At 41.5% G+C, this 27,076-nt stretch overlaps 1 protein-coding gene and 1 pseudogene across 2 annotated transcripts; one reads left to right on the top strand and one right to left on the bottom strand.

Moving 5' to 3' along the window:
* On the top strand, window positions 1-26,501 carry LOC129631907 (zinc finger protein 665-like). Of its 2 annotated transcripts, XM_055553201.1 has the most exons (4): window positions 1-141; window positions 7,677-7,759; window positions 14,178-14,304; window positions 20,907-26,501. In XM_055553201.1, the coding sequence occupies exons 2-4, from the start codon at window positions 7,745-7,747 to the stop codon at window positions 24,119-24,121; spliced, it is 3,357 nt and encodes a 1,118-aa protein (XP_055409176.1). In that variant the 5' UTR covers window positions 1-141; window positions 7,677-7,744; the 3' UTR covers window positions 24,122-26,501. The 2 variants fall into 2 exon arrangements, with proteins under 2 accessions (XP_055409176.1, XP_055409177.1); XM_055553202.1 differs by lacking the exon at window positions 7,677-7,759.
* Window positions 12,947-13,344, bottom strand: LOC129632069 (ATP synthase F(0) complex subunit C2, mitochondrial-like; annotated as a pseudogene).
* Window positions 26,502-27,076: the final 575 nt, after the last annotated feature.

Here is a 27,076-nt window from a genome sequence, read left to right as displayed (position 1 = left end):
ACGAACTCTGCGCACAGCGGGTGCTCGCCCCGCCCCTGGTCGGAAGCCGCGGCTCTAATACCAAAAGCCCTTTCACCCAGAGCCGGAAGTTGGAGAGCGCGGAGCCGAGGTCCCCGAGCGGCGTCTAAGCTTGCTTCTAGAGTAAGTTTGCAGAGCTCGCCACCCCTCCAACCCCCACCTCCGCCCCCTCTCACTCGTCTTCATGGTGTGGGAATTGCCAGCGACCTGAAAACCCTGGCACCCGGTGCTCGGCCCCTAATAGACGCTGCCGCTGCCGTTGCGGCCCAGTTATGTTTTCGTTTGGGTTTGAAGTGTTGCTGAGGCGGTTTCGGCCCTCGGTCCGCGTAGACACCGCCTCTGGCGACATTTTCCTGCTTAAAACCCTTTTTTACCTCTGGCCTCGCCAAGTAAAGCCCTCTCTCGCGAGTTGGAGTCGCGCCCCGCCGCGTCGCCTTCTCGACCGCTGGAGGCAGAGCCCGTCGCCCCCGCTCCCGGAGAGGCCGCGCCCTCTCCCTGGTCCCGGGATTCCGGAGAGCCCGCCCCGCTCCTAGCCCCCTCCTTCCCAGCCCCTCTGTCCTCGCGTCTCCTGAGGCCGGTCCTTCTACCCGCAGGCACCTCCTTTCCTGTCAGCCCGTCCCCTCACCCCGCGTAGGGTAGGTGACCTGGGCCAGCCATGTGACAGCCAGTGCTGTTCCATGCCCTATTCAACTCGGTCGGAAAAGGTGATCTTCCGGTCCGGGGGCGTCTCGTTCTGTCGCCCACTCAGTAAATTCAGGAGGCAGGAGGATCAGGAGAAGCAGAGTCAGAAGGACTGAGAGAAATAACTGAAACTGAGGAGAAAAGCATCAGGGAGAACCAATGGGAACCCTGAGAATGGCTGAGGGACTTGCAAAGGGATAGTCAAGTCAAAGAGATTAAGTCTTGAAAATAGCCAAGTGAGTAAAATAGAGAAGTATTAATAAATTATAAAACCGGATCTCCAGCATAGGGAGAACTGCCCTGTATCAGTGATGGGAGCGGGGAGGCGAAGGGCGATGAGGGACGTCAGAGGTGGAGAGTCCCTAACTGGGTTTTGGCCGGGTTTGAATCCAGCCTCTTGGGTTAGAGTCCGGAGTTGTATTTTCATCCGGTTGGGGTCCCGCCACAAGGGTTCAGGTCTCAGCCTGAGGTGGCCGGTTTTATCGTGGTGCTGGCAGAGCAAGGGGTAAGGAGCAGAGGAAGAAAGGGCTGGAAGGAAGCGTAGCCACATGGCCTGCTAGAGAGTGGGGAGGAAGGGAGAGTCACAGCGAGAGAAGGGGAGTAATCTGGAGCGCAGAGAGGGAGCCGAAATGGGGGAAGAAAGAGGCAGACATATGTATGGATTTTTGAAAGACTCAGGAAGGTTGGAGAGAGAGCATTTCGAGGGGGAACGAATTGCAGCAGCCTGAGACAGGACACGCGTGAGGCAGGAAATAGGACAGGAACAGCAGGAGAGCAGAGGGGGAGAGAAAGAGACACGGAGACTCAGATGAAATAGGGAGATAGGTGAACAGAGGGGTAAGCTCGATCCAGGTGTGGCCAGTTGTTTGGATACAGATGATTTTTTTAGTTATACAGAGGAGGCTGAGAATTTCAAAACTCCTGTCTATATATAAGGCTTGTGTCTTATTTTATTACTTGGGGCAGAAGATGACTTTTCATTTGCAAACCCTGTTGAGCCTGGGGCAGTGGCTTGATTCACTGAGTTGTGAGTGAACCCCTTCCCTTGTCTATCATAAGATAGAGGTCAGGGAAGAAGACACCTGGAGCAAGAAATGATGGACTCTGTCACTCTGTGGTAGCTTTTTTTTTTTTTTTTTTTTAATTTTTTTGGGCTGTGTTGTCTTCGGTTCTGTGCCGTGGGCTCAGGAGTTGAGGCTCCCAGGTTTTAAAGCACAGGCTCAGTAGTTGTGCACAGGCTTAGTTGCTTGTACTTTTGGGACCTTCCTGAACCAGGGGTAGAACCCATGTCCCCTGCATTGTCAGGCAGATTCTCATCCACTGTATCACTACTGGGTAGCATTTTTAAAGGAACACTTTTTTTTTTAATGGATTCACATTTTCTCCTTTCTATATATATGGTGCTTTTTGTGGCTTGGAATAGGTCTTCATTCATTCAGTTTCTGTAATCATTTTTAACTTCAGAAATAAGCTTTTTTAGTTTCCAGTATTCTACTCTTATCATCCTTTTCTGATTATGATTATTCTCAGTGTTTTTTTAAACTTTAACACCAGATTTTTAGATTAAAACTAATTCACAATTTTTTCTTTTAAAATTTTTTTCCGATTCATTCCTTGCCTGGTGCTTCCTTCCCTTCGTCTTGTACATTTGAAATTTTCTTTGGTAAGTAGTAAATCATCTTAGACTATTTTGTGCCATACTTAGCAAAAATGTCACCTCGTTTATCAGTTCTTATGAGGTAGATGAACCTAGAGCCTATTATACAGAGTGAAATAAGTCAGGAAGAGAAAGACAAATACTGTATATTACTGCATATATATGGAATTTAGAAAGAGGGTGCCAACGATCCTACATGCAGGACAACAAAGGGAGACACAAATGTAAAGAACAGACTTTTGGACTCAGTGGGAGAAGGCGAGGGTGGCATGATTTGAGAGAATAGCATAGAAACATGTATATTACCATATGTAAAATAGAATGATCAGTGCAAGTTCGATGCACGAAGCAGGGCACCCAAAGCCTGTGCTCTGGAACAACCCAGAGAGATCGGGTGAGGAGGGAGGTGCAAGGTGGTTCAGGATGGGGGGGACACATGTCCAATTCATGTTGATGTATGGCAAAAGCCATCACAATATTATAAAGTAATTATCCTCCAATTATAATACTTAAAAATGAGGAAAATGAAAAACTTAAAGTTAATAAGCAAAGATGACCTCGCCTCCCTTTCTCTGAATTCACAGAGAAATACATCTTGGAGGGTTTTATGTATGGGCCATCGTGTAATAAAACAGACATATTTTCAACTGTGGTTTTACCAAACACATGAATTGTGTGTATGTGTTTATGTGTGCACACACAAATGGATATTTCTGGTCTCAGCTCTTTACCAGAGACTAACGGAGGTATGACATTAGATCTTGTAAAATTAAAGGCATTTCTTTGAGAAAGTGGAAAATAAAAGAACATTTAACATGATAAAACCAACAAAATAAAATGCTTCAGTCTTTCCTTTCAAAAAAAGAAAAAAAAAGCACCTAATTTAACTGGTTGGTGTAATGGTCTGTTTTCTCCATTTTGTATGATCAGTGAAACACGTGAGCTGTGAGGTGATATGAAGATGTTTCCCTCAGATCCCTTTTTGACTTTTCTGTGCGAATGAGGAAGGATGGGCTGGATTGACGTGGAACCTTCCAACAGAGCCTCTCTATTCATGATGAAAAAGATTGCTCAGATCCTATTTCTAATGTTTTTTGTACCAGTGGATATATATTTGCAATTCTGTATTTTTAAAATATTTTACTGCAATCTTCTAATAAAGAATTACCTGCTCGGTATCAGTTTGACCCAATCTTGAAAGAAAAGTTTCTTTTGCTCAGATACATGACACATGTTCCTGGTCTTAAATAGGATGGGCATTAAGGACAAACTTGGCCCCCTTGCCCTTCAGCCTCCCATTTCATTAATCAGTTATACCTGGTTCTCTTCACTCAGCTTAGACCTTCTCATAAACGGCTTCAATCTGGGCCCGAGGGAGCACACTTGTAACATGGAGATGAGAGACTAGACTGGAAACTCGGAGTGTGAGCAACACTGACCCCTGAAATGATTAGCCAAATTGGCTGTGTGTCTGTGTGTGGCAGTTCTGGTTTGGAGGGAGTGTCTGGCGGTAATTAGAATTTTAAATAGATCCCAGTCCTCCCTCAATGAAAAACGATAAGGAAAACTGTAGAATGGAGGCAGGATCACAGGCTCAGAATTCGATGACTTCTATGAATAAGGCTAAATCTGAAGGGAGATTTTTTTTATGTCCACTGGCTTTCATTTGTTCTTGGGACAAAAGCTTGACTCCTCGCTGTGGCTCCACAGCCCTCTGTCAAGCTCAGGGCCCTGTAAGAGTCTCCAGCCTCATCCTGCAAGCTGACCGTTTGCCCGTGGTTCAGCCTGTCCTGGTCTCATTTACCTTTTCTCTGTTTCCAAATACCAAAACCATTTCTGTCTGACATCGTAGTTCCTTTTCTCACCTTCAGGTCACCCTGTCTCAGGCCCTTTGTCACCCTTCAAGTCTAGGCTCAGAGAGGTCTCCTCATCGCCTCCTAACAGTCTCTCTCATGTTACCCAGGTTTTTTGCCTCTATCAGTTGCCATCAGCAGAAATTAATGCCCTTCTTCAAGGGTTATTTTGTGTCCTTCCTGGTTCCCCTCTTTTTAGGGCTCATAGTGTTCCTCTTCTTCCCATCGTGGCTGCAGTACCTGATACTGGAAATGTCTTTAGATGACAGGACTATGGGTTGGGTTGACTAATCCTCAGGGATGACCAAGAGCACAGGACAGCTGATGAAGATGTTTCCCATGTTCTGGACATTTCAGCTGTAATTGATCTTTACCCCATGTGACTACTTAATTACTCAAAAGAAGAGCCAAAAAATATAGAAAATCCCCCAAAGCCTTATAGAACTGGTGTCCTCAAGCAGTGGGCTAAGATGTCCCCATGTTTAGTCTGCTGTGTTTCGTCCTCTGCAGCCCCCAGATCTAAGCTCTGTCCATCCAGGGACCAGTCACCATCATGGACAGCAGCTTTGCCTTCTAGGAGTTCATGTGCTCAGTGTCAGCGATTGTGATTTCAGTGCGCTGAGGATGAGCAGAAATGCTAAACCTAACAGGGCAGGAAGGAGACGCTGCCCGGCCTCCCCCCTCCCAAGGGCTAGAATATTTTCCAAGTAGGTGTGGGTGGGGAAAACAGGAGAGAGTGAGACCTGGAGACCCTTGCTCTGAGACTTCCTCATCTCAAATGCCTTTGTACGTGGACTCCATAGTGTCCCCAGGTGGTGGCAGACTTTCCCAGGAGGGCCAGTGTCTTGATTTTCATACTGCACGTGCAGTGTCCTTTGGGTGGTAGCTCGTGGGCACTCCTCTTGTGATCCCCTTTGCCAAGAAACCCCAGTGCACTTTAGTCTTGCTTAGTCCAGTCATGCAGGGAGGAGAGGTAGACAAATGGGGAAAGCGGAGGGAGCCTGGTGGGGTCTGCAGGAGGCTTGTGGCAGTACTTGGGGGCATCAAGGTGAGCCCAGTGAATGGAGCGTGCGCCCATCCCATGTGTAGTTTCAGGGACAAGGCGGGTGCGGATCTGTTGGAAAAGAATGTCTCAGTTCAGGCTGGAGAACCTGGGAGCGGGTTTGTTGGAGAGCCCGCATGGAATGGTTTGAGGTTCCAATGCCTTAGCTCGTGTTCCCGGGACAGCAGTGCTGAGGCTGACACTTGCCTGCAGAGGTTTGATTTGACAACTCGTGACCACACGTGAGCAGCAATGAAGGATGTGGAATTCAGCCAGGAGAAGTCTTTTCCAGTGTTAGAACTGTGGCCTGGGCTGAGCCCGCAGGCACCTGTGGGTGCAGGAGGATGGGAGCCTTGGGCTTGAGGGGCTGGTTCTAGCAGGTGCCCCCAGCATCCACTCCACGCCCTGGCTTTTGTTGGCTCTTTTAGCAGGCAGGCACCATAGAGTAACAGGGAAAATCTCAGGTCATTTTTTGCATCAACTTTGGTATCATTGTGTACTTGGGGTTGCCGGTGAAGAAAGGTTCATGTGCATTTGGGAAGATACCAAGAGAATCTGGAGTGTTTCCTTGGAAGATGCTGAGGTCTCAGTGGGCCATGTGCATCATTGGAATGATCCCTCTTTTTCATAGTCTTTGGAGATTTCAGTGTTTGACCTGGATCACTCACTGTAAATGAAAATATGGTGTCTTGTGTCTGTGGATCCTTGGCTGTCCTTTTTTGTATTTTGCCTCATGCGTGAGTTATCAGGGCTTGGAATGCTTTGTGTTTGTATAAGAGGGTTAGAGGCTCATCATGGGCTCTGTGGACACTCTGTTGGACACCATGAAAGTTTGTAAGTTTGTTTGAGTCCCTCTGGGAAAATAGGAGTACTAAGGTTAAGATCACAGAATGCTTGTTATAAGGTGGTCCTGCTCAGTAGGGATCTCTGGGCCCAACCTGTGAAGAGTCATAAAGTCCTGTGACGTAGGGGAAGATGGCTCCGAGAATCAGAGGGCAGCGATACCACAGTGATCTGCATCCTGGAGGCTCGTCCTCTGGAAGATGCAGCTGCAACTCTCTTGCTTCCAGGCCAGTGCTGGGTTCTCTGTTATCCACTCCTGTCCCTCCCAAAATAAGCACATACAGAGACAGTACAGAAAACATGGAATCTTAACTGCACTGTTGGTGGTAATGTAAATGGTACTGGTATGTTGGAAAATAAAATGGAAGTTCCTTAACTGATAGAACAGGCCTACAGTCTGTCAAACCCATTTCTGACAGATATCCAAAGGGAAAGCAATTGGTTTTTCAGGGATATGCCTGCAGTCCCATATGTGTGACTGGATTTGCAGTAGCCAAGGCATAGACACAGCCCAGATGTCTCTTGACAAAAGAATAGGTAACCAAATTGTTGTATGGAAATACTTATTATATACTGTATATTCATGAACTTTTTTCTCTGTATATAAAAATCAAGGATCTGAACTGAACTGAATGAACCTAGAGAACATTATGCCAAGTTAAAGAAGCCTGACAAAGGAGGACAGACACTGTATGTGGGAACTAGACTTGTCAAACTGATAGAGCCATCGAGTAATAAGGCTGTTACCAGGAGCCGGGTGGAGGGGGAAATGGGGCACTGTTAGGCAAAGAGTAGAGATTTTCAGTTTGGGAATCTGAGGTACTGCATGCTGCTGGTAGTGTTTCTGTATACTTGAAATTCACCCAGAGAGAAATAATACAGTGTACTCATAGATGGAAGTGTAACTTACTCCACTGTAATAATTATTCAGTGTATGAATCTATCACATGATCACTTTGTACACAGTACGTTTATACCATTTTTGTTAGTTACACCTTAGTAAGGCTGGGATGAAAAAGAGAGTTGGGAGGTGCTTTGCTCCTCTGAATGGTGCTCAGTCCAGGCTTCACGTTTCATTGATGAGGCGTTTTGCATACCCATGTTTTGTACCCTCTGACCAGAGATTCCCCTTCAGGTAGCTTGTGTTGGTCCACAGCTCGAGAATGTTTAAGGTGCCCCAGTTGATTCCAGTCTGGTTCCCTCACTGAGCATCAGGACTCTGAGTCCTCCCAGTCCTGAGGGCTGAGATCTGAGCTGAGGAGGGGGCACTCTGCTCCGAGTGGGTCTGGACCAGGGCCTGCTGTGTGACCTGAAAGGGGTCGTGGGGTCAGCAGAGGTGGCCCCTGCTTGCTGTGTACATGAGGCCTCACCAGGAGGGGATTGCGATCCGAGGGAAAGTGTGGGAAAGTCCCATGTTGGTCTCTCTGCGGGAGTTGACTGTCCTGAGTCCCTCCTGAGACGGTGGCCACAGAGGACTGTCTGTTCCACACAGTGAGGGCTGCCCTGTGTGTGTCACTGGGGCTCAGAAAGGGGATGTGCTGACTCTAAGCATTAAGCGGCCTGTTTTCAACTTTCATGATAGAACTCTGAAGACTTGTGTTGCCTGAGGAAGCCCTGAAGTTGAGGAAGAGGAAAGAAAAGGAGTCAGGCATGGCTCTTTCTCAGGTAAGGTCATATTCAGTCTGTCCTTCCTGAAATGCCCTGCTCTGGACTTGTTAATCGTGTCTGACTCTGGAGTATCCTGTCTGACTCCTGTATACAGACGCTCATCCGGGGCCTTCCCTCAGGGCCTGTCGTCTCCACTTAGATCCCGTCTCCCCATGACCCGGTGACCTGGCCCTTGTGAGGAGGCTCCCCTGGGCACCGTCCTGGGCAGGACTTCTCACCCACGGGTTGGAGATGGGGTCTTAGTGCTGTTGGGCAGCAGGGATTGCTTAGGGCCCACCTGGACACTCTGTCTGCTCTCTGTCAACCAGGGTAAGGAAACTGCACTTGGAAGTCAGGTATTAATATGCACAATAGCTGGTGAAATCTGGGAATCAGGTCAATTAGGGGCAGTTTGTTCTTTGTTAAGGCAGTTCAAGCTAAAGATGTGGGTCAGTCTCCTTAAATCCTTATTGTTAATAGAATGGACAGTTCAGAAATAGACATCAGTGATACAGGGTTTTTTAGTTGATCATCAGATTTAATCTATGAAATGAATCTAAGTCTCTGGCAAGTGGAAATTTTCATCACCACCATTCTTCAGAGGGTGTCCTTTCACTCTGTGGATTGAATCCTTTGACACAGAAATGTTTTAACTTTTAATGGAAGCAAGATTTCAGCTTCATTTTTTTGCTGGTGGATATCTATTTTCTCAGCATCATGGTTATTGAGATTGTCCTTGCCCTTTTGTGTATCTTGTAGATACATCCTTGTGGATATACCTTACATATACAGAAAGAATTATTTCTGAGTACTGTGTTCTGTTCATTTGGTTTATTTGTCTGTTTTTATACCAGTACCACATCACCTTGATTACCTTGTAATAGGTTTTGGAATAGAGAGACCTCCATCTTCCTTCTTCAGGAGTTTTGCTGTTTGCTCTTTGAATAGTTTTATAACTTTCACCATGTTTTATTCTGCTTCTACAAAGATTGCCATGGCAGTTTTGATAATGAGTTAATTGGTTGATTGATCCTTTGTTCGGTTATTAAAGAATCTTTTTTGATATAGCATGTTTCTTTTGTAATCTTTATGACTTTTACGTATGAAACTTTGTCACGTGGGAAAGAAGATAAATTTACTTCTTTTTCAATTTGCTGACCTTTGATTTCTTTTTGTCATCTAATTGCTCTAAGAGTTTCAGTGCTTTGTTGAACTGTAGTGCAGGGTGTGCATCCTGGTCTTCTTCTTGACCTTAGAGGAAAAGATCTTTCATTCTTTCCCCATTGCTGTGCTCTTTTCATAATGGCATTTATTATGTTGATGTTGGTATGGTTTATTGTTTGTAGCTTGTTGAGTGTTCCATCTTGAAAGGTTGTCAAATTTTTGTCGAATGGTTTTTTTCTGCATCGAGATGATCCTGTATTTTTTTTTCCCTTAAATCTGTTAATGTAGTGTGTCATATTAATTGATTTTTGTATGTTGACTTCTCCTTGCCTTATATGAGTAAACTCCACTTGGTCATGGTGTCAGATCTTTTTATTTATCTATTTTAATTGAAGGATAATTGCTTTACAGAAGTTGTTGTTTTCTGCCAAATACCAACATGAATCAGCCATAGGTATACCTATGTCCCCTCCCTCCCATCTTCCTCCCTCTCCCACCCCTGTAGGTTGTTAGAGAGCCCCTGTTTGAGTTCCCTGAGTCATTCTGCAAATTCGCATTGGCTCTCTACTTTACATATGGTAATGTAAGTTTCCGTGTTACTCTCTCCATACATCTCACCCTCTCCTTCCTCCCCTCCCGCCTCTGTCTGTTCTCTATGTTTGTTTCTCCAGATCTTTTTAATATGTGTTGAAGAGGGTTTGCAAGTATTTTAATTTTGCATCAGTATTCGTCAGGGGTACTGGTTTCTAGTTTTCTTGTGTCTTTGGGAAATCAGCAAACTATTCGAATCATGCTTGCTCCATAGAATTAGCAGGCTTAGTGGTAATTCTTTTGTAAATGTTTCATAGAATTTGGTCCTGTATTTTTCTTAGAGGTTTCTGACTATTTCTTAAATCTCTCTAGGTATAATGGGCTTCCCTGGTGACTCGAATCATAAAGAATCTGCCTGCAGTGAGGGAGACCCAGGTTCTATCCCTGGGTCGGAAGATTCCCTGGAGAAAGGAATGGCTGTCTAGTCCAGTATTCTTGTCTGGAGAAATTCCATGGACAGAGGAGCCTTGTGGGCTACAGTCCATGAGGTCACAAAGAGTCAGACACGACTGAGTGGCTAACACTTTCACTTTCAACACTTCTCAATGTTTTTATTTCTTAATAAGTAAAAGAGTTTGTGTGTTTCTGAGAATTTGCCAGTATCTCCTATATTCTGTCATTTATCGGCATTATTGGTCATAGTACTTCCTTATCTTTAGAAACTTTCTTGGACCTCAGGTGTAATCAGTCCTGTTTCATATCTGTTTTTAGTTATTTGAATCTTTTTTTCTCTTTTCCTTAGTCTAGGTGGGGGTTTTCCTGTACAGTTTTCTTCAAAACATCAACTCTTGGTTTGTTGATTTTTATAGTTTTCTTCTTTCTGCTGTATCTCTGGTTTAATCTTTCTTATTTACGTGTTTCCTTCTGCTAAACTTGAGTTTAGTTTGTTTTCTGTTTTCTGCTTCCTAAAGGTCTAAAAATAGATTTCAGATTTAAGATCTTGTCTCTTCTTTACTGTAAGCATTTAACGGTTCAGACTTTGCTTTTAGTACAGTCTTCTCTGTGTGTTATAAATTTTCTAATGTTGTCTTTTCGTTTTCATCCCTGTATTTAAAAATTTCCATGTGATTTTTTTCTTAGACCCATTTGTGGTGTAAAAGTGAGTTGTTTAATGTCCACATTTGGGGAATTTTCTTTTTTTCTTGTGTTTATTTCATTGTTAGGGAAGATCCTGAAAGGTGGTTGTTGAATCACGCAAAGACGCCGGGATTCTTGGCCCTGGAGGAGAAGAATTCAGTCAGGGGCCAGAGACGAGGCTTGATGGCTCAGAGCTTTTGTGTAATAAAGGTTTATTAAAGTATAAAGGAGATAGAGAAAGCTTCTGACATAGGCATCAGAAGGGGGCAGAAAGAGTACCCCCCTGCTAGTCTTCAGCTGGATGTTCTATAGTCACTAGCAGTCTGTTAATGAAAGAAAGGAATGTCTTAAAACTCAGAATGGCACCAGGCCCCTCACCCATAAGATGCATTTGGGGAGAATCTTGGCACCAAATGGTTCATCCTGGGCCGTAAAATGATTAACTTGAATCTTGAAGAAGGGCAGATCACCATACAAATAGTTTCGTTTACATAAATTAGGGGAGCAGTATCGGAATATAACATAGTGGTTTGTCAAGTAGGTTCTGAGCCAAGAGGCAGAACCGACTTGAAGACAGTTTGGGGTAAATGCATATAGTACATTAGCATAGCTTAAGATAAACGCTTCCATAAGAGAAAGGCATTGGTTCACTCAAGGTTTGAGAATAGTTAACTTCAGGTGAAGCCAAGTGTCATTATGGCAACACAGTATTTTAAGAGAAACCTCTTTTTAAATTTGTATGGAGAAGGAAAAAATATCGCTAGTTTGTTTCCTCCTGCCGCTTAAGACAGAGAAAAAGGTCTGACACTTGGAGGCTCCTTCCTCCTTTTGGAGACCCCTGGCCTTCCTGCCTGTTACCCTCTCAATACTTTCATGGTAGCAGTCCCTTAAAATTGTTGATTTGGGCCTAACCTGTGGTGTCTCATAGAGAATGTTTTGTGTGTCCTTGAGATGCCCGTGTTTTATGCTTTTGTTGGGCCGTGTGATCTGTACATGCCTGTTCAGCTTGGACATTGAAATCTCATACTATGCCTGTGCCACTATTTCTGTCTTCCTTTCCCTTAATGTTTGCTTCATTTTTCTAACATATCTAATATAAGATGTATATATACATATATTTTACTTGTTACAGCTTTTGGGTAAATTGACCATTTTATCATTATACAATATTTATCTCATTGTACTTTTTTTTTCTTCAGTTTATTTTGTCTGATATAACAGTCTCCCCTGCTCTCTTTAGGATGGACTTTTCCCATCCTTTGACTATTCACCTTTCCATGTCCTTAGGTTTGTGAGTACTACCTGTTTCAACTCTCTGACAAACTCTGTGTCTCTTGCCCTGTGTTTTTCCTCCTGTTACTTTTTCTAGTGGCCCCTGCTCATGCGCATCGTATGGTGGTGAAGGACAGACACCCTGGACAGCTCCTTTCATGCCACTGTAATTTCAGAAGAAATATTTTGAATGTTTCCTTCCCATCATGATGGTTCTTGAGATAGTCTTGCTTAATAACTATATTTTTTTTCATATTCTTTTTTTGCCATGATTTTTAATTCTCCAAGAAGTTTTTTTTACTTTACTAATGGTGTAATTTTTTTTTGTCATGATCTAATTATTCTTCTAATTTCAAATCACTCTTTTATTAATGGGGAAAAAAAGCAAAGAAAGTCTTTGGCTTCTGTTAATGTCTTGCTATGTAAATTTAAGTAGATAAAATTGTATTTGTTTTCATGTATATTGTAATTTTATTATGATTTTAGTTCAAGTATTTTTTTTTTTTTAATTTTTACCAGTTTTCTTTTGGTAGCCAAGTATAGAATGCTGTTGACAAACTCAGCTGAGTACAAAGGATACATTTTTATTGTCTGAAAGATGCTGAAATACATGTGAATAAATGGATGATATAAAATTGTCCAAAAACTTCTGTCAAGAGACGCATCCTCTCATTTCAGTTAATTTTTTATAGATATGTATACATTCATGTGCAAGTCTGTAGTTTAGATAGAAGTCATCATTATTTAAAAGCTACATATCACCGTTTTTTTTTTGAGTTGAAATTATGTGATCAGTATAATCTGTGGCCTTGAAAATTTCTAAACAATCCTATTGGTGTTTTAAGTAGTAAATTACTATCAGTTGTGTTTCTGTATCCACATCTGTAATGACCTTTCATGCTATTCCCCATTGTTCGCCTTGAACATTGTGTTTTTTTCATATTAATACAATATTTATTTGTTTTCCTTCTGTCAAACCGTGAGCCCACCACTTTCCCCAGGCTGCCTGGGGAGTTATGGGAAAGGGAATATACAGGGCAGACACAGGAGAAAGAACTATGGGAGGTGGAAACAGCTCCTTCACATCGTGAAGAAGATGAGCTAGACCACCATCAAGCAAAAGCGCCCCATGGCCTTTGAGAGGGCCAAGCCCATGGTGTAGAAGAGCTACTGTTTCAGAGAAGGGTTCCTGGCCTAACAGTGATGAAGGTCCCAAACAAGTCCCACTTCCAGCCCCGGAGCCAGCAACCCCTGCTGTGGCAGCTCCAGCTCCAGGGAACTTGGCTGCTGTGTCAGAGTCCCTTGAAATGGCACTGGTTTGGAAGCTGTGGCTAGGAATAAGTGAGATGTTCCGGGGACCTGGGGCTCCCAAGCTGCTGTGGCTCTCATCGGTCAGTGTCTCCCGTCCTTCACCACCACTCTGGACAGTGATCACTCAACAGCAGGGAGGTTCTCCTGATCAAGAAGTGGGTGGAGAAGAATTTGGCGCAGAGGTCCATTTTTGGGGGATGAAGGCCCAAGGCCCGAGAACTGCTCCCCGTGCAGACAAGAGGGGCAGGGAAGAGGCTCACCTTGGACTTCTTTCAAGTTTTCTTTAGGAGCCCTCTGTCAAAGGACTTTTAATGTTCTCCGTATTACTTAACTGTTAGATGCTTAAGCTTCAGTTGCTGAGCCCAAGCCTGTGAGTTCAGGTGCTTCGTATAACGTTTCTTACCTTCTTGATCTGAGTTGAGTTTCTCAGAGTGTCTGTCTGTGACACAGTTTTTCTTCTGTAAGGTGGAAACAGGTCGTTCTTTAATGAGCTATTATATTGATGACAGGTTCTTGCCTGTAAAGTACTTGTTTAATGTTTAGAGTAATATACAGTAATTTAGAGCAGCCGGAAGCCTTCAGACACTTTTGGTCCTTGCTGCTGTTATCAGTGTCATGGCTGAAACTTTCGACCTTTCCATTAAAAGTGCCGTGAACTTCATCGTCTCTGAAGACACCACTCATGCTGTACCTCATCTAGATAATGAATTGCGCTCACTGGGTAGAACATAATATCTGACACTTCTGCATAGCCAATACAGTGTTGAGTTTTATTTATATATATTTCATGGATTTTGAGCAGTGATGAAAACTCCATATTAATTGGAGGATCTCATAAGGTCTTATGAAAAAGCATAAGAAATTAAAATTAGAGATGAATAATTTCTCCAGATACCCTTGCATGGATCTGTTAGAACACATACTTCAACCAAGTCAATCCTTACCCCTTACTACGCTTTCTCTTTTGCATGAAAATGAGAAGTTTTCATGGCCGTTTTGGTGACATGTGGTTTCATTTCAGAAACGACTGACCTCTGAGGATGTGGCCATCGAATTCACTCAGGAGGAGTGGGAATTCCTGGACCCTGCTCAGAGGGCCTTGTACAGGGATGTGATGCTGGAGACCTACAGGAACCTGCTGTCTGTGGGTGAGGATGACTTCCTTCCAGAGCTGCCCTTGGGTATCTGCATTTTCCCTGTGTGCCCCTTGGGAGGCCCTGATGTCTTTCATCTGAGAGTTCTGGTGACTCGGGCATGACACAGCTTCACAAGGTTAAACTGACCCTCTTCAGATGCTGTGTCTGTTTTATGTCACTGGCTAAGGATCAAACCTGCACCCCCTGCATTGGAAATGCAGAGTCTTAACCACTGGATCACCAGGGAGTCCCAGAATTTCTCTTTCAGATCTGAATATTATCCCACATTGGAGCATGGGAAAAAGCTCTGGACAGTGGGGAGTGACGTAAAAATAGTCAATAATACAACATATAAAGATAAACGAGTACCTCAAAAGGGCTTTTTCTTTCTGTTTAGGATTGGGCCAAGCTGGTGGATTGGATCCTCTGTGCTTGTTACTTAGAAAAATGTAAGGAGAGTGGGTAGAGAGATGGTCTTTTTGATCCCAGATCCTATGAGGGGAGCATATGTGAATCCCACGGGCTCTTAGCTGAGCATCTGTAGGTCGAGCGCATGGTCCCATGTCAAGATGCTGTGATGTCTGACCTTCATGCTGTATTATTTTTACTCTTGTGCTGCTCTACCCAGTCTGGGAATGTCAACCGTTCCTGATGTTACATTCTCCTTACTTTGTATCATTTTACCTCTTAAATTTCTTTGAAATATATTCCTGAGGGTCTGAAATTTTATCTAGTTTCCTTGCAGTGTTAATCCACCTGTGTTTAATTGGCAGCCTCTGCTGAGTCTCTGTGCAGTGGATTTACTAGGTAACAGAAAACTGTGATGGGGACACTATTCCTAATGTTATTTTCTTGCTCTGTACAAAGTCACCACTTGAAGCTATCTAGTAGAGTGGTCAGCATGTTCTAGGATTATGAGAGAGAAAGTATCACGAGAACCTGATATATCTTTCCAGGTCATTTTCTGCCTTTGGAGACTCTGTCAAGTGTACCATGACAGTGTCGTTCATGTATATCAAGGACCATATATTTTAGTGTCTGTAAATGGTATGGGAATTTATCCCAGGACAAGTTTGTCCAAGTTCACATTCTCTATCTATGAGGCTATTGGCTGCACTGTTGTTCTCTGCATTGTAAGTATTTTCTTTTGCTGGTGGATATTCAGTTTTGTCAACATGTCTTGTTTCATAGACTGCTTCCCCCATTTAATGGTTTTTACACCCTTGGAACATCGTTTAAACATTTCCACAAGAGGTGTTTTTGTTTTTGTTTTAACCATTCTTTTTAGGTATGCTGCTGCTGCTGCTGCTGCTAAATCGTGTCAGTCATATGTGACTCTGTGCAACCCCTCAGACGGCAGCCCACCAGGCTCCTCTGCCCCTGTGATTCTCCAGGCAGGAACACTGGAGTGGGTTTCCATTTCCTTCTCCATTGCATGCATGCATGCCAAGTCGCTTCAGCCGTGTCCGACTCTGTGCAACCCCATAGATGGCAGCCCACCAGGCTCGTCTGTCCCTGGGTTTCTCCAGGCGAGAATACTGGAGTGGGTTGCCATTTCCTTCTCCACTTTTTAGGTATAGTTAATTTACAGTGTTGTGTTTCAGGTATACAGCAGTTTACAAGATACTTAATACAGTTCCCTGAGCTATATCGTAGGTTCTTGTTGTTTATCTATTTTATATATATATTAGTTTGTTTATATTCAGACTCCAATTTATCTCTCCCTTTCCTGCCCCCATCACCATCCTGCCCTATCCCCTTTGGTAACCATAATTTTGTTTTTTATGCTGGTGAGTTTATTCTGTGAATAAGTTCATTTGTATCATTTGTTTCAGTTCAACATATCATATCTTATGATATTTGTCTTTCTCTGTCTTATTTCACTTAGAATAATCCCTAAGTCTGTCTATATTGCTGCAAAAGGCATTACCTCATTATGTTTTATGCGGTGGAGGTGGCATCCCACTCCAGTGTTCTTTCTTGAAGAATTTCATGGACAGGGGAGTCTGGCAGGCTGCAGGCCATGGGGTCTTAAAGAGTTGGACACGGCTGAGCTACTTTCACTTTACAATATTCCTTTGTGTATATGTACCACACATTCTTTATCCCTTTATCTGTCAGTGAACATTTAGGTTGCTGCCATGTTTTGCCTGGTATAAATAGTGCTGCTAACAACATTGGGGTGCATGTGTCATTTTGAATTAGTTTTCATCCTTTCTGGATATATGCCCAGGATTGGAATTGCTGGTTCATGTGATAGCTCTATTTTTAGTTCTTGATGGAACCTCCATGCTAGTCTCCAAAGTGGCAGTACCAATTTATGGGCCTTCCAACAGTGCAGGAGGGTTCTCTTTTCTCCGTACCCTCTCAAGCCTTTATTGTTTGTAGACTGTTTGATGGCGGTCATTCTGACCAGTGTGAGGTGATACAGTTTTGTGGTTTTGATTTGCGTTTCCTCATAAGTAGAGACGTCAAACATCTTTTCAGGTGACTGTTGGCCATCTGTTTGTCTCCTTTGGAGAAATACCTGTTTTGATCTTCTGCCCAGTTTTTGATTGGGTTGTTTGTTTTGATATTAAGCTGTATGAAGTGTTTGTATATTTTGGAAATAAATCCCTTATAGGTAGCATCATTTGCATCTATAGTCTCCTAGTCCAAAAGTTGTGTTTTTGTTCTTTGCTTGGTTTCCTTTGCTTTGCAAAAAGGTTTTAAATTTAATTAGGTCTCATTTGTTTGATTTTGCTTTTATTACCATGACTCTAAGATCCAAAAAATTTTTGCTGACATTTATGTCAGTGTTTTGCATTTGTTTTCCACTATGAATTTTACAGTATCTGGTTTAGCATTTATATGTTTAATGCATTTTGAGTTTATTTTTGTATGTGGTGTTAGAGAATGTTGTAATTTCATTCTTTTTCATTTAATTATCCATTTATCCCAGCATCACTTATTAAAGAGACCTCTTCATTCTGTATTTTTTCCTCCTTTGTTATAGAATAATTGACTCTAAGTAAATTGGTTTATTTCTGGGTTTTCTATCCTGTTCTACCGATCTATGTTTCTGTTTTGTGCCATTATCATACCACTTCCCTGGTGGCTCAGACGATAAAGCGTCTGCCTACAATGCAGGAGACCCAGGTTCAATCCCTGGGTCAGGAAGATCTCCTGGAGAAGGAAATGGCAACCCACTTCAGTATTCTTGCCTGGAAAATCCCATGGACAGAAGAACCTGATAGGCTACAGTCCATGGGGTCACAAAGAGTCAGACACAACTGAGCGACTTCACTTTCACTTTGATGACTGTCAGTTGTAGTATAGTCTCAACTCAGGGAACATGATTCCTCCAGCTCTGTTCTTCCTTCTCAAGATCGTTTTAGATATGAGAGTCTTTTGTATTTTGGTACAAATTAAGGTTTTCCTTGTTTTATGAAATATGTCATTGTTAATTTGATAAGGGTTACGTTGAATATGTCGATTGCCTTGGATAGTATGGTCATTTTGACAGTGTTACTTCTTTCAATCTAAGAACATGGTATATGTTTCCATCTGTTTGTGTCATCTTTGGTATCAGTCATCAGCATGTTATACTTTATGAGTACAGTTCTTATGACTTTTTAGGTAGGTTTATCCCTTAGAGTTTTATTCTTTTCTCTGAGATGGTGAATGGGATTATTTAATTAATTTCACTTTTTGATATATCGTTGTTAGTGTATAGAAATGCAGCAGTTTTCTATATATTTTGTATCCAGCAAGTTTACTTTGTTCATTGATGAGGTCTAGTAGTCATCTGGTGTCATCTTGGGGATTTTCTGTGTGTAGCATCATAGTGACAGTTTTACTTCTTTCTTATTTTTTTTAACTTGAATTCCTTTTTATTTCTTTTTCTTTTCTGATTATTGTGGTTAGGACTTCCAGAAATATGTCCAGTAAAAGTGGCAATGGTGAACATTCTTGTCTTACTCATTTTGTTTAGGGGAACGCTTTCAGTTTTTCCTTGTTGAGTAGGATGTTAGCTGTGTGTTTGACATAAAGAGTCTTAATTATGTTGAGGTAGGATCTATCTGTGCTGACTTTCTGAAGGGTTTTTATCATAAATGGCACTTGAATTTTGTCAGAACCTTTTGTGCATCTATTGATGATCGTATGGTTTTTAGTCTTCAACTGTTAATGTGGTGTATCACACTGATTAACTGATGGCTATTGAGAAATCTTGCATCCCTGCAATAAATCCCACTTGAACATGGTATGATCCTTTTATGTATTAGTAACTGTTTGAATCTGCTCTTTTGAACTCAGGGAAGGTCTAGGAGAATGAAGCCTTTTTCTACAAAAAGGAGTTGGATGCCTCGGGAAGGCTTTTGTAACTGGGAAGATCCTCCAGAGTCAGTTTCAATCCCTTCTTTTCTTTGATACTCCTCGATCTTGAGATGAACGTGTGTGGAAGAAGAAATGAAATAAATGTCCAAAAGAGAGGTTAATCATATTTGGCAGAGAAACCCAGCTTTAGATAGCCTTTTCCTGGATTTTCCTTCTGATTTCTGCTGATAAGATTCTTACACAATATCCTGGAATATTGTGTATGTTTTTCTTGAATATTAGCATTCCATTGTAACTTACAAAATTCATGGTTGGATACATTACATTGTAAATAGTATAACAGGCATTATCCTGCTTTCTCCATATATCACAGTCACTTTTTAAAATCTCTTTTGTTTCTGTCCCATACCCATAATATAATGCCCATAAACTTGCCAAATCAGTTGTTTTCTTTTAAGGTCAGTATATTAGTTTGCACTCTCAGTTACCTTCACAAAGACATGCGGTCACAAGCTGATATCTGACGTGAACCTATGTACCCTATGCTCCACACAGGCCCTTTCTTAGTCCTGACCATTCCTCACATAGTACCTTGATATGGATGGAAACACTGTTCTCACCTACTGCATCCCTCCACCTTTTACATACTCTCACTGTAAAGATTTCTGGTCATTTATTGAACAAGTTTCTCAGGATATAACCTAAATCACTCTGTGCATCCATGATGACTCACAACCCATTTCGAGATACGATGGTTGAATAATAGTTAAACAGACTACTTCTGTCTTGTATCTTCCTTGATATTTTCTTTCTAAGTTCCTTGTATTTTTTTTTTTTTATATTTTCTAATCTATTCATTCGGTGGGTGGTCATGTTTACAAATAAGTTTTCTCAGTCTGTAGGTTCAAATTCATATCCTGCTTCTCTTACCACTTTGTGTGCGATTTGGTGTGTCTCCTGCTCTGCTTAGAGAAAAACATGTTAATTTACCTCAAGCCTTTTAAAGCAAATTAGTGCTGTCAGTTGGCTTACAGTAGTGCATGTTTTATAGTAAATACTCAAAATTTACTTTTGTTTAAAAAAGGTAATATCTATATTCTGTCATGTTCTTTATGATATGACTTTATCTACATTATATCTTTTTAAAATTTTATTAATTTTTAAATTGAAGGATTATTGCTTTACAAAATTTTGTTTTCTATCAGACCTCAACTACATTACATCTTGTATGCTTTTCACTTGCAACATTTTTCAGCAATATTGTGTCTGACCCTAGTCAATAAATACACAAAGCACTCACATTTTATTTATTATATTTTGGTGCCATTAAACCAGGTAATTAAGAATAGTGTACGGCTAGAGACAAGCCTTCCTTCGTGGCTCAGTGGTAAAGAATTCACCTGCTAATGCAGAAGATGCAGGTTTGATCCCTGAGTCAGGAAGATTCCATAGAGAAGGAAATGGCAACCCACTCCATTATTCCTGCCTGGGAAATCCCATGGACAGGGGAGTCCAGTGGGCTACAGTCCACGGGGTCGCAAAGAGTAAAATACAACTGAGTGACTGAACAACAGCATAGGTAGAGATTGCTTTGGTTATTGACTGTTAGAAAACTGGTGAATATTTTATGTCTTAATGTATATGTCATGTACAGATGATGGTCTTTTAGCCTGTATTCTGCAATACAACTGACACATACTACTTGTTAACATTGGAAAATGCCTTTTGTTTTTGGGTACGTAGTTCTATAGCAGATTTAGAAAACTGCTGTTTCCAAAGAATTGTTTTAGTCATATTCTTCATTTTCTCATTTGTTTTCAATTGTAAACAAACAATTATGAACAGTTAATTATTAATTGGGTAAGATTGGTTTTGGATTCTTTACTGTTACAATATATTATATATTGTTTAGAATTTATTAATGTACAGTAAATATGCAGAATACAATGATAGTGTAATATTTTTCTTTTCAATTTGAGGCAACTGTTGTTTGATACGTTCCTAGGGGTCCTGGTAGAAAAATACCGTGCTTTTGATAGTTGGACTAAAATTGTCCAACATGAGTGTGTTTCACATATGGTTTTTAAAACTAGGCTACCTTAACGGTGAATTTATGTTATCATGCTTTCTTAAGTTAAGAATTCTATTCCTTTAGTGTTTCTAAAAACTTAAGGTCATCATTGTGGTGTTTCACAACTTGTTGTAAGTATTACTTTTGGTGTAATATATATTCAACATGAAAGATTTGTTTTTGAATTATTGTGAGCAGGATACCTGTCGTTCTTTTTATCTTGTAGATATCTCTCCTACACATGTGATCAAGCATTTACAACCCAAAGTGAACAGTGATAAACTAGAAATATTCCAAACATTGATCCTGGGAAGACCTGAAAGCTGTGAAATCAAACATTTTCATCTTTGGGAAAGTCAGGAAAATACGTGTGACTTTGAGTGTCAGGGGAGAGATGACAAAAGAAATTACAAAGGAACACCTGTAAGCCTTAATGGAAATGTGCCTGATGGAATAGATTCACATGATGGAAAGGATGCAGGAATCAAGCCGTTTGGAAGTAGGCTTGGATTTAACTTTCAGGATAAACTGCAGATATTTCAAACTGGCGGGATAATTTCTGAATATAATGAAGCTGAGAGGTCTGTCAACAACAGTTTCTCATTTTCACCACTTCAAACAAGTCCTCCTTGTGCCCAAACCAGTGTTTCTAATATATATGGGAATGACTTTATGAATCCTTCAGTAGTAACGCAAGACCTCAAAGCACACAGGGAAAAACCTTACAAATGTGATGAGTGTGGCAAGGCCTTTCGTGTAAAGGCAATCCTTTTCAGGCATCATACAGTTCATACTGGAGAGAAACCTTACAAATGTGATGAGTGTGGCAAGGCCTTTCGTGTAAAGTCAAGCCTTTTAAGTCATCAGACAGTTCATACTGGAGAGAAACCTTACAAATGTGATGACTGTGGCAAGGCCTTTCATGCAAAGTCAAGCCTTTTAAGGCATCAGACAATTCATACCGGACAGAAACCTTACAAATGTGATGAGTGTGGCAAGGTCTTTCGTGCAAAGTCAAAACTTTTAACTCATCAGACAATTCATACAGGACAGAAACCTTACAAATGTGATGACTGTGGCAAGACCTTTCATACAAAGTCAGCCCTTTTGACTCATCAGACCATTCATACCGGAGAGAAACCTTACAAATGTGATGAGTGTGGCAAGGCCTTTCGTGTAAAGTCAATGCTTTTAAGTCATCAGACAATTCATACTGGACAGAAGCCTTACAAATGTGACAAGTGTGGCAAGGCCTTTCGTGTAAAGTCAAGCCTTTTAAGGCATCAAACACTTCATACCGGAGAGAGACCTTACAAATGTGATGAGTGTGGCAAGTCCTTTCGTGCAAAGTCAAAACTTTTAACTCATCAAACAATTCATACTGGACAGAAACCTTACAAATGTGATGACTGTGGCAAGGCCTTTCATGCAAAGTCAGCCCTTTTAACTCATCAGACAATTCATACCGGAGAGAAACCTTACAAATGTGATGAGTGTGGCAAGGCCTTTCATGCAAAGTCAAAACTTTTAACTCATCAGACAATTCATACTGGAGAGAAACCCTACAAATGTGATGAGTGTGGCAAGGCCTTTCGTTTAAAGTCATTCCTTTTAAGTCATCAGACAGTTCATACTGGAGAGAAACGTTACAAATGTGATGAGTGTGGCAAGGCCTTTGCTGACAGCTCATATTTCAGGAAACATCAGAAAATTCATACAGGACAGAAATTATTTAAATGTGATATATGTGACAAAGTCTTCAGCCGAAAAGCATACCTTGCTGGTCATCAAAGCGTTCATTCTGGAGAGAAACCTTACAAATGTGATGAGTGTGGCAAGGCCTTTCTTGTAAAGTCAATTCTTTTAAGTCATCAGAGAGTTCATACTGGAGAGAAACCTTACAAATGTGGTGAGTGTGGCAAGGCCTTTACTGACAGGTCACAACTCAGGAGACATCAGAAAATTCATACAGGACAGAAATTATTTAAATGTGATGTATGTGACAAAGTCTTCATCCGAAGTGAACATCTTGCTTGTCATCAGAGGGTTCATTCTGGAGAGAAACCTTACAAATGTGATGAGTGTGGCAAGGCCTTTCGTGTAAAGTCAATCCTTTTAATTCATCAGACAGTTCATACTGGAGAGAAACCTTACAAATGTGATGAGTGTGGCAAGGCCTTTACTGACAGGTCACACCTCAGGAGACATCAGAAAATTCATACAGGACAGAAATTCTTTAAATGTGATATATGTGACAAAGTCTTCAGGCGAAGTAAACAGCTTGCTGGTCATCAGAGTGTTCATTCTGGAGAGAAACCTTACAAATGTGATGAGTGTGGCAAGGCTTTTCATGTAAAGTCAACCCTTTTAAGGCATCAGACAGTTCATACTGGAGAGAAACCTTACAAATGTGATGAGTGTGGTAAGGCCTTTCGTGTAAAGTCAATGCTTTTAAGTCATCAGACAGTTCATACTGGAGAGAAACCTTACAAATGTGATGAGTGTGGCAAGGCCTTTCGTGTAAAGCCAATCCTTTTAAGGCATCAGACAGTTCATACTGGAGAGAAACCCTACAAATGTGATGAGTGTGGCAAGGCCTTTCGTGTAAAGTCATTCCTTTTAAGTCATCAGACAATTCATACTGGACAGAAACCTTACAAATGTGATGAGTGTGGCAAGGCCTTTCGTGTAAAGTCAAGCCTTTTAAGGCATCAGACAGTTCATACTGTAGAGAAGCCTTACAAATGTGATGAGTGTGATAAGATCTTTACTGACAGGTCACAACTCAGGAGACATCAGAAAATTCATACAGGACAGAATTTATTTAAAGGTGATATATGTGACAAAGTCTTCAGGCGAAGTGAACAGCTTGCTGGTCATCAGAGCGTTCATTCTATAGAGAAACCTTACAAATGTAATGAGTATTGCAAGCATTTTAGTCAACCTTCACAGTTCTTAAGTCATAAGAGATTACATACTGGAGAGAAGCCTTACAAATGTGATGAGTGTGGCAAGGCCTTTCATGTAAAGTCAATCCTTTCAAGGCATTTGACAGTACATACTGGAGAGAAACCTTACAAATGTGATGAGTGTGGCAAGGCCTTTCGTGTAAAGTCATTCCTTTTAACTCATCAGACAGTTCATACTGGACAGAAACCTTACAAATGTGATGAGTGTGGCAAGGCCTTTCGTGTAAAGTCAAGCCTTTTAAGGCATCAGACAGTTCATACTGGAGAGAAACTTTACAAATGTGATGAGTGTAGTAAGGCCTTTACTGACAAGTCACAACTCAGGAGACATCAGAAAATTCATATAGGACAGAAATTAATTAAATGTGATATATGTGACAAAGTCTTCAGGCGAAATGAACAGCTTGCTGGTCATCAGAGCATTCATTCTGGAGAGAAACCTTACAAATATAATGTATTGCAAGCACTTTAGTGAACCTTCACAGTTCATAAGTCATAAGAGATTACATACTGGAGAGAAACCTTACAATGTGATGAGTATGGCAAGGCCTTTCATGTAAAGTCAATTGTTTTAAGTCATCAGACAGTTCATACTGGAGAGAAACCTTACAAATGTGATGAGTGTGGCAAGGCCTTTACTGACAGCCCAAACCTCGGGAGACATCAGAAAATTCATACAGGACAGAAATTATTTAAATGTGATATATGTGAGAAAGTCTTCAGCTGAAGTTAACACCTTGCTGGTCATCAGAGCATTCATTTGGAGAGAGACCTTACAAATGTAATGAATATGGCAAGCATTTTCGTCAACCTTCATAGTTCATAAGTCATAAGAGATTACATCTGGAGAGAAGCCTTCCAAATGTGACGAGTGTGGCAAGGCCTTTCGTATAAAGTCAATCCTTTTAAGTCATCAGACAATTCATACTGGAGAGAAACCTTACAAATGTGATGAGTGTGGCAAGGCCTTTCATGCAATGTCAACCCTTTTAACTCATCAGACAGTTCATACCGGTAAGAAACCTTACAAATGTGATGAGTGTGGAAAAGTCTTCGGTCAAAAACCACATCTTCAACTTCACTGGGGAATTCATACTGGAAAGAGACCTTTCAGACGTGATGAGTGTGGCAAGTTCTTCATTCGGAATTCACACCTTACAAGTCATCGCAGAATACATATAGAGAAACCTTTGAAATGTTTCAAGTGTGGAAAATCCTTTACTTAGGTCTCAGCACTCACTAAACATCAAAAAATCCATACATGAGAGAAACGTATGTGAATGTGGTATAAGGTAGAAGTCTTCAAAATTCATACCCTACTGTTGGTCAGAAAATTCATACTCCTGAGAAACCATACAAATATGAGTGTGGCAACATCTTAGGCTTCATGATAAAATTCATACTGGATAGAAGCCAAATATATATGTATTTATTAGGTCTTTAGAACATGAATTCATTCTAGAAAGATTCCTCACCAATTTCACAAGTGTAAAAAAAGAAAAAAAAAAAAAAAAACTGTCCTCACAGCTCAACATCTCGCCAGTAGTATCAGAGTATGTATCCTGGAGAAAACACACAGCAATGTATTGTGTATGGCAAGGATATTACCCAAAAGTCACAAGACAGGAACATAGTGGAGCCATACTTCCCAGACTCAGTGGTTGTGGCAAATCCTTTACCTTTTTCACTGTATGTATTCTCTGATGACTTTAGTTCAGGTACTCAGCAACTGCAGTGAGTCCATATTTGAAAAGAAGCTATAGCGATCTTTTCGTGTAAAATAAACCTGAATTCTAACTCATCAGAGATGATTCTTTGGGACAGTAGTCCACCATCTTTTTGGTCTCCTGGCTTTCTGAATAAAGTCACTATTCCTTACCCAACAAGTAGTCTCTCAGTTGATTGGCCTGTTGTGTAGTGCCGGGAGCCACCACGGGAGATCCCACCCATGACAAAGGTCATGCGGAGAAGACCTGACAGGAAAGGTGAATCAGGACTCGAGGGACCTCCTAGACCTGGTCGAGCATCTACCCCCAAACCAGAATCTGTTCTGTCTTACTATTTTATGACTCTCACCAACTCCTCTGACATTAACTGGGTCTATCCCCGACCACCTTTCTCTGAAAGAAATCAACTTAGAGCTCTAGTTAGTAAGTCTCCTGGACACAATAGGAGTATTTCTATCCAAACCCCTTGGATGGCTTTCTAACTTGCCTGAGAGGTTTATCCAGACTCTTACAACTACGTATGTGATTGTTTACAGCCTCCCAACCATGAGAGGCACGGAAAGCTTAAGACATTCTAACAGTATATAGCTCTTCGGGGAGTTAAAAATTATTAGAATAGAACTGATGAAGGATTTCATTGTTGAGCCAATGCTTGCTGCCAAGTTTCCATATCCCTTACCCACTGTGTCCCTGGGAATATATTAATTAGTATAGTTCGTATATAGAAAAAATAAGTAGTAGCCTTGATGTTAACTGTAGACCCTTGAGTTAATAAATTCTTTCCTTGTTATAGCCCACTGCACCTTTGCCCTAAAGAAATGCAACTTTATCTAGTGCTTTCAGGGAGTGGTGCCAAACTTCAGAAAAATAACCTTTAGAGAAAATAAGTTTTCTGGTTAACTGACCTTTATCAGAAGAAAAATGTTAACAGGCCTCCTGCTCAGAAGATGATGTAAATCCCCTAAAGCCTATGTATATGATAAGATTGCAGAAAGAAAGTCTGCTCTCAGTAAGGGTCAAGGACTGCTAATCCTGCATTACTTTGTATCTTCCATTATCCTCTATGTACAACTGAGGGTGTAAAAGCTCCTTTTAAAAATAAAGTTTCGGGCCTTGCTCACTGAAGCTTGGTCTCCCCGTGTCATTCTTTTTTTCTTTTTCTCTCTCTGTTTTTTAAGGATGACTCTTTGGAGCACAGGGACCCTCTGAGTTCACTTAACTGCCCGGGCTTCTAAGATTCAATTGAGAAGGCGCCTAGCGTCTTCGGGGGAGGGGACGCTCTGTGTCTTCACCCCACCGATAGGGTGCCTGTGGCCTCCGTGAACAGAGCAAGTCCGGTGTCATGGACTTTATTGGCTTTCTGTGTAAACCAAGGAAGATCAAGTCTCTTTTTCTCCCCTTTATCTTTCCTCATTCGCCGACGCCGTTTGTCCTGAAGGTATCCCTGGATCCTACTGGGGCTGGACCCTGGTAAGTGGCACCCGGAACAAGCACCCGAAGGTAAGTCTCCCTCATTGTGCCCTTTTTCGGATGGCTAGGACCCCTCACAGGGTGTCGCGGACCCCCCTGCATAAGATAGGTAGGGTGGATGGAGTGGGAAGTGGAATCTTTTCACGTAGACAGAAGCTAAAAAGAGAAATTTCTGACGTGGGTAACCATGAGTCAAATGAACGACAACTTTTTGTAGGAGTAATCTTGTA

This window comes from Bubalus kerabau, chromosome 17 (genome assembly GCF_029407905.1).
Source record: "Bubalus kerabau isolate K-KA32 ecotype Philippines breed swamp buffalo chromosome 17, PCC_UOA_SB_1v2, whole genome shotgun sequence".
Taxonomy (NCBI): Eukaryota; Metazoa; Chordata; class Mammalia; order Artiodactyla; family Bovidae; genus Bubalus; species Bubalus kerabau.
Note: the sequence above shows the minus strand (reverse complement) of the source record. Positions and strands in the feature narration are given on the sequence as shown.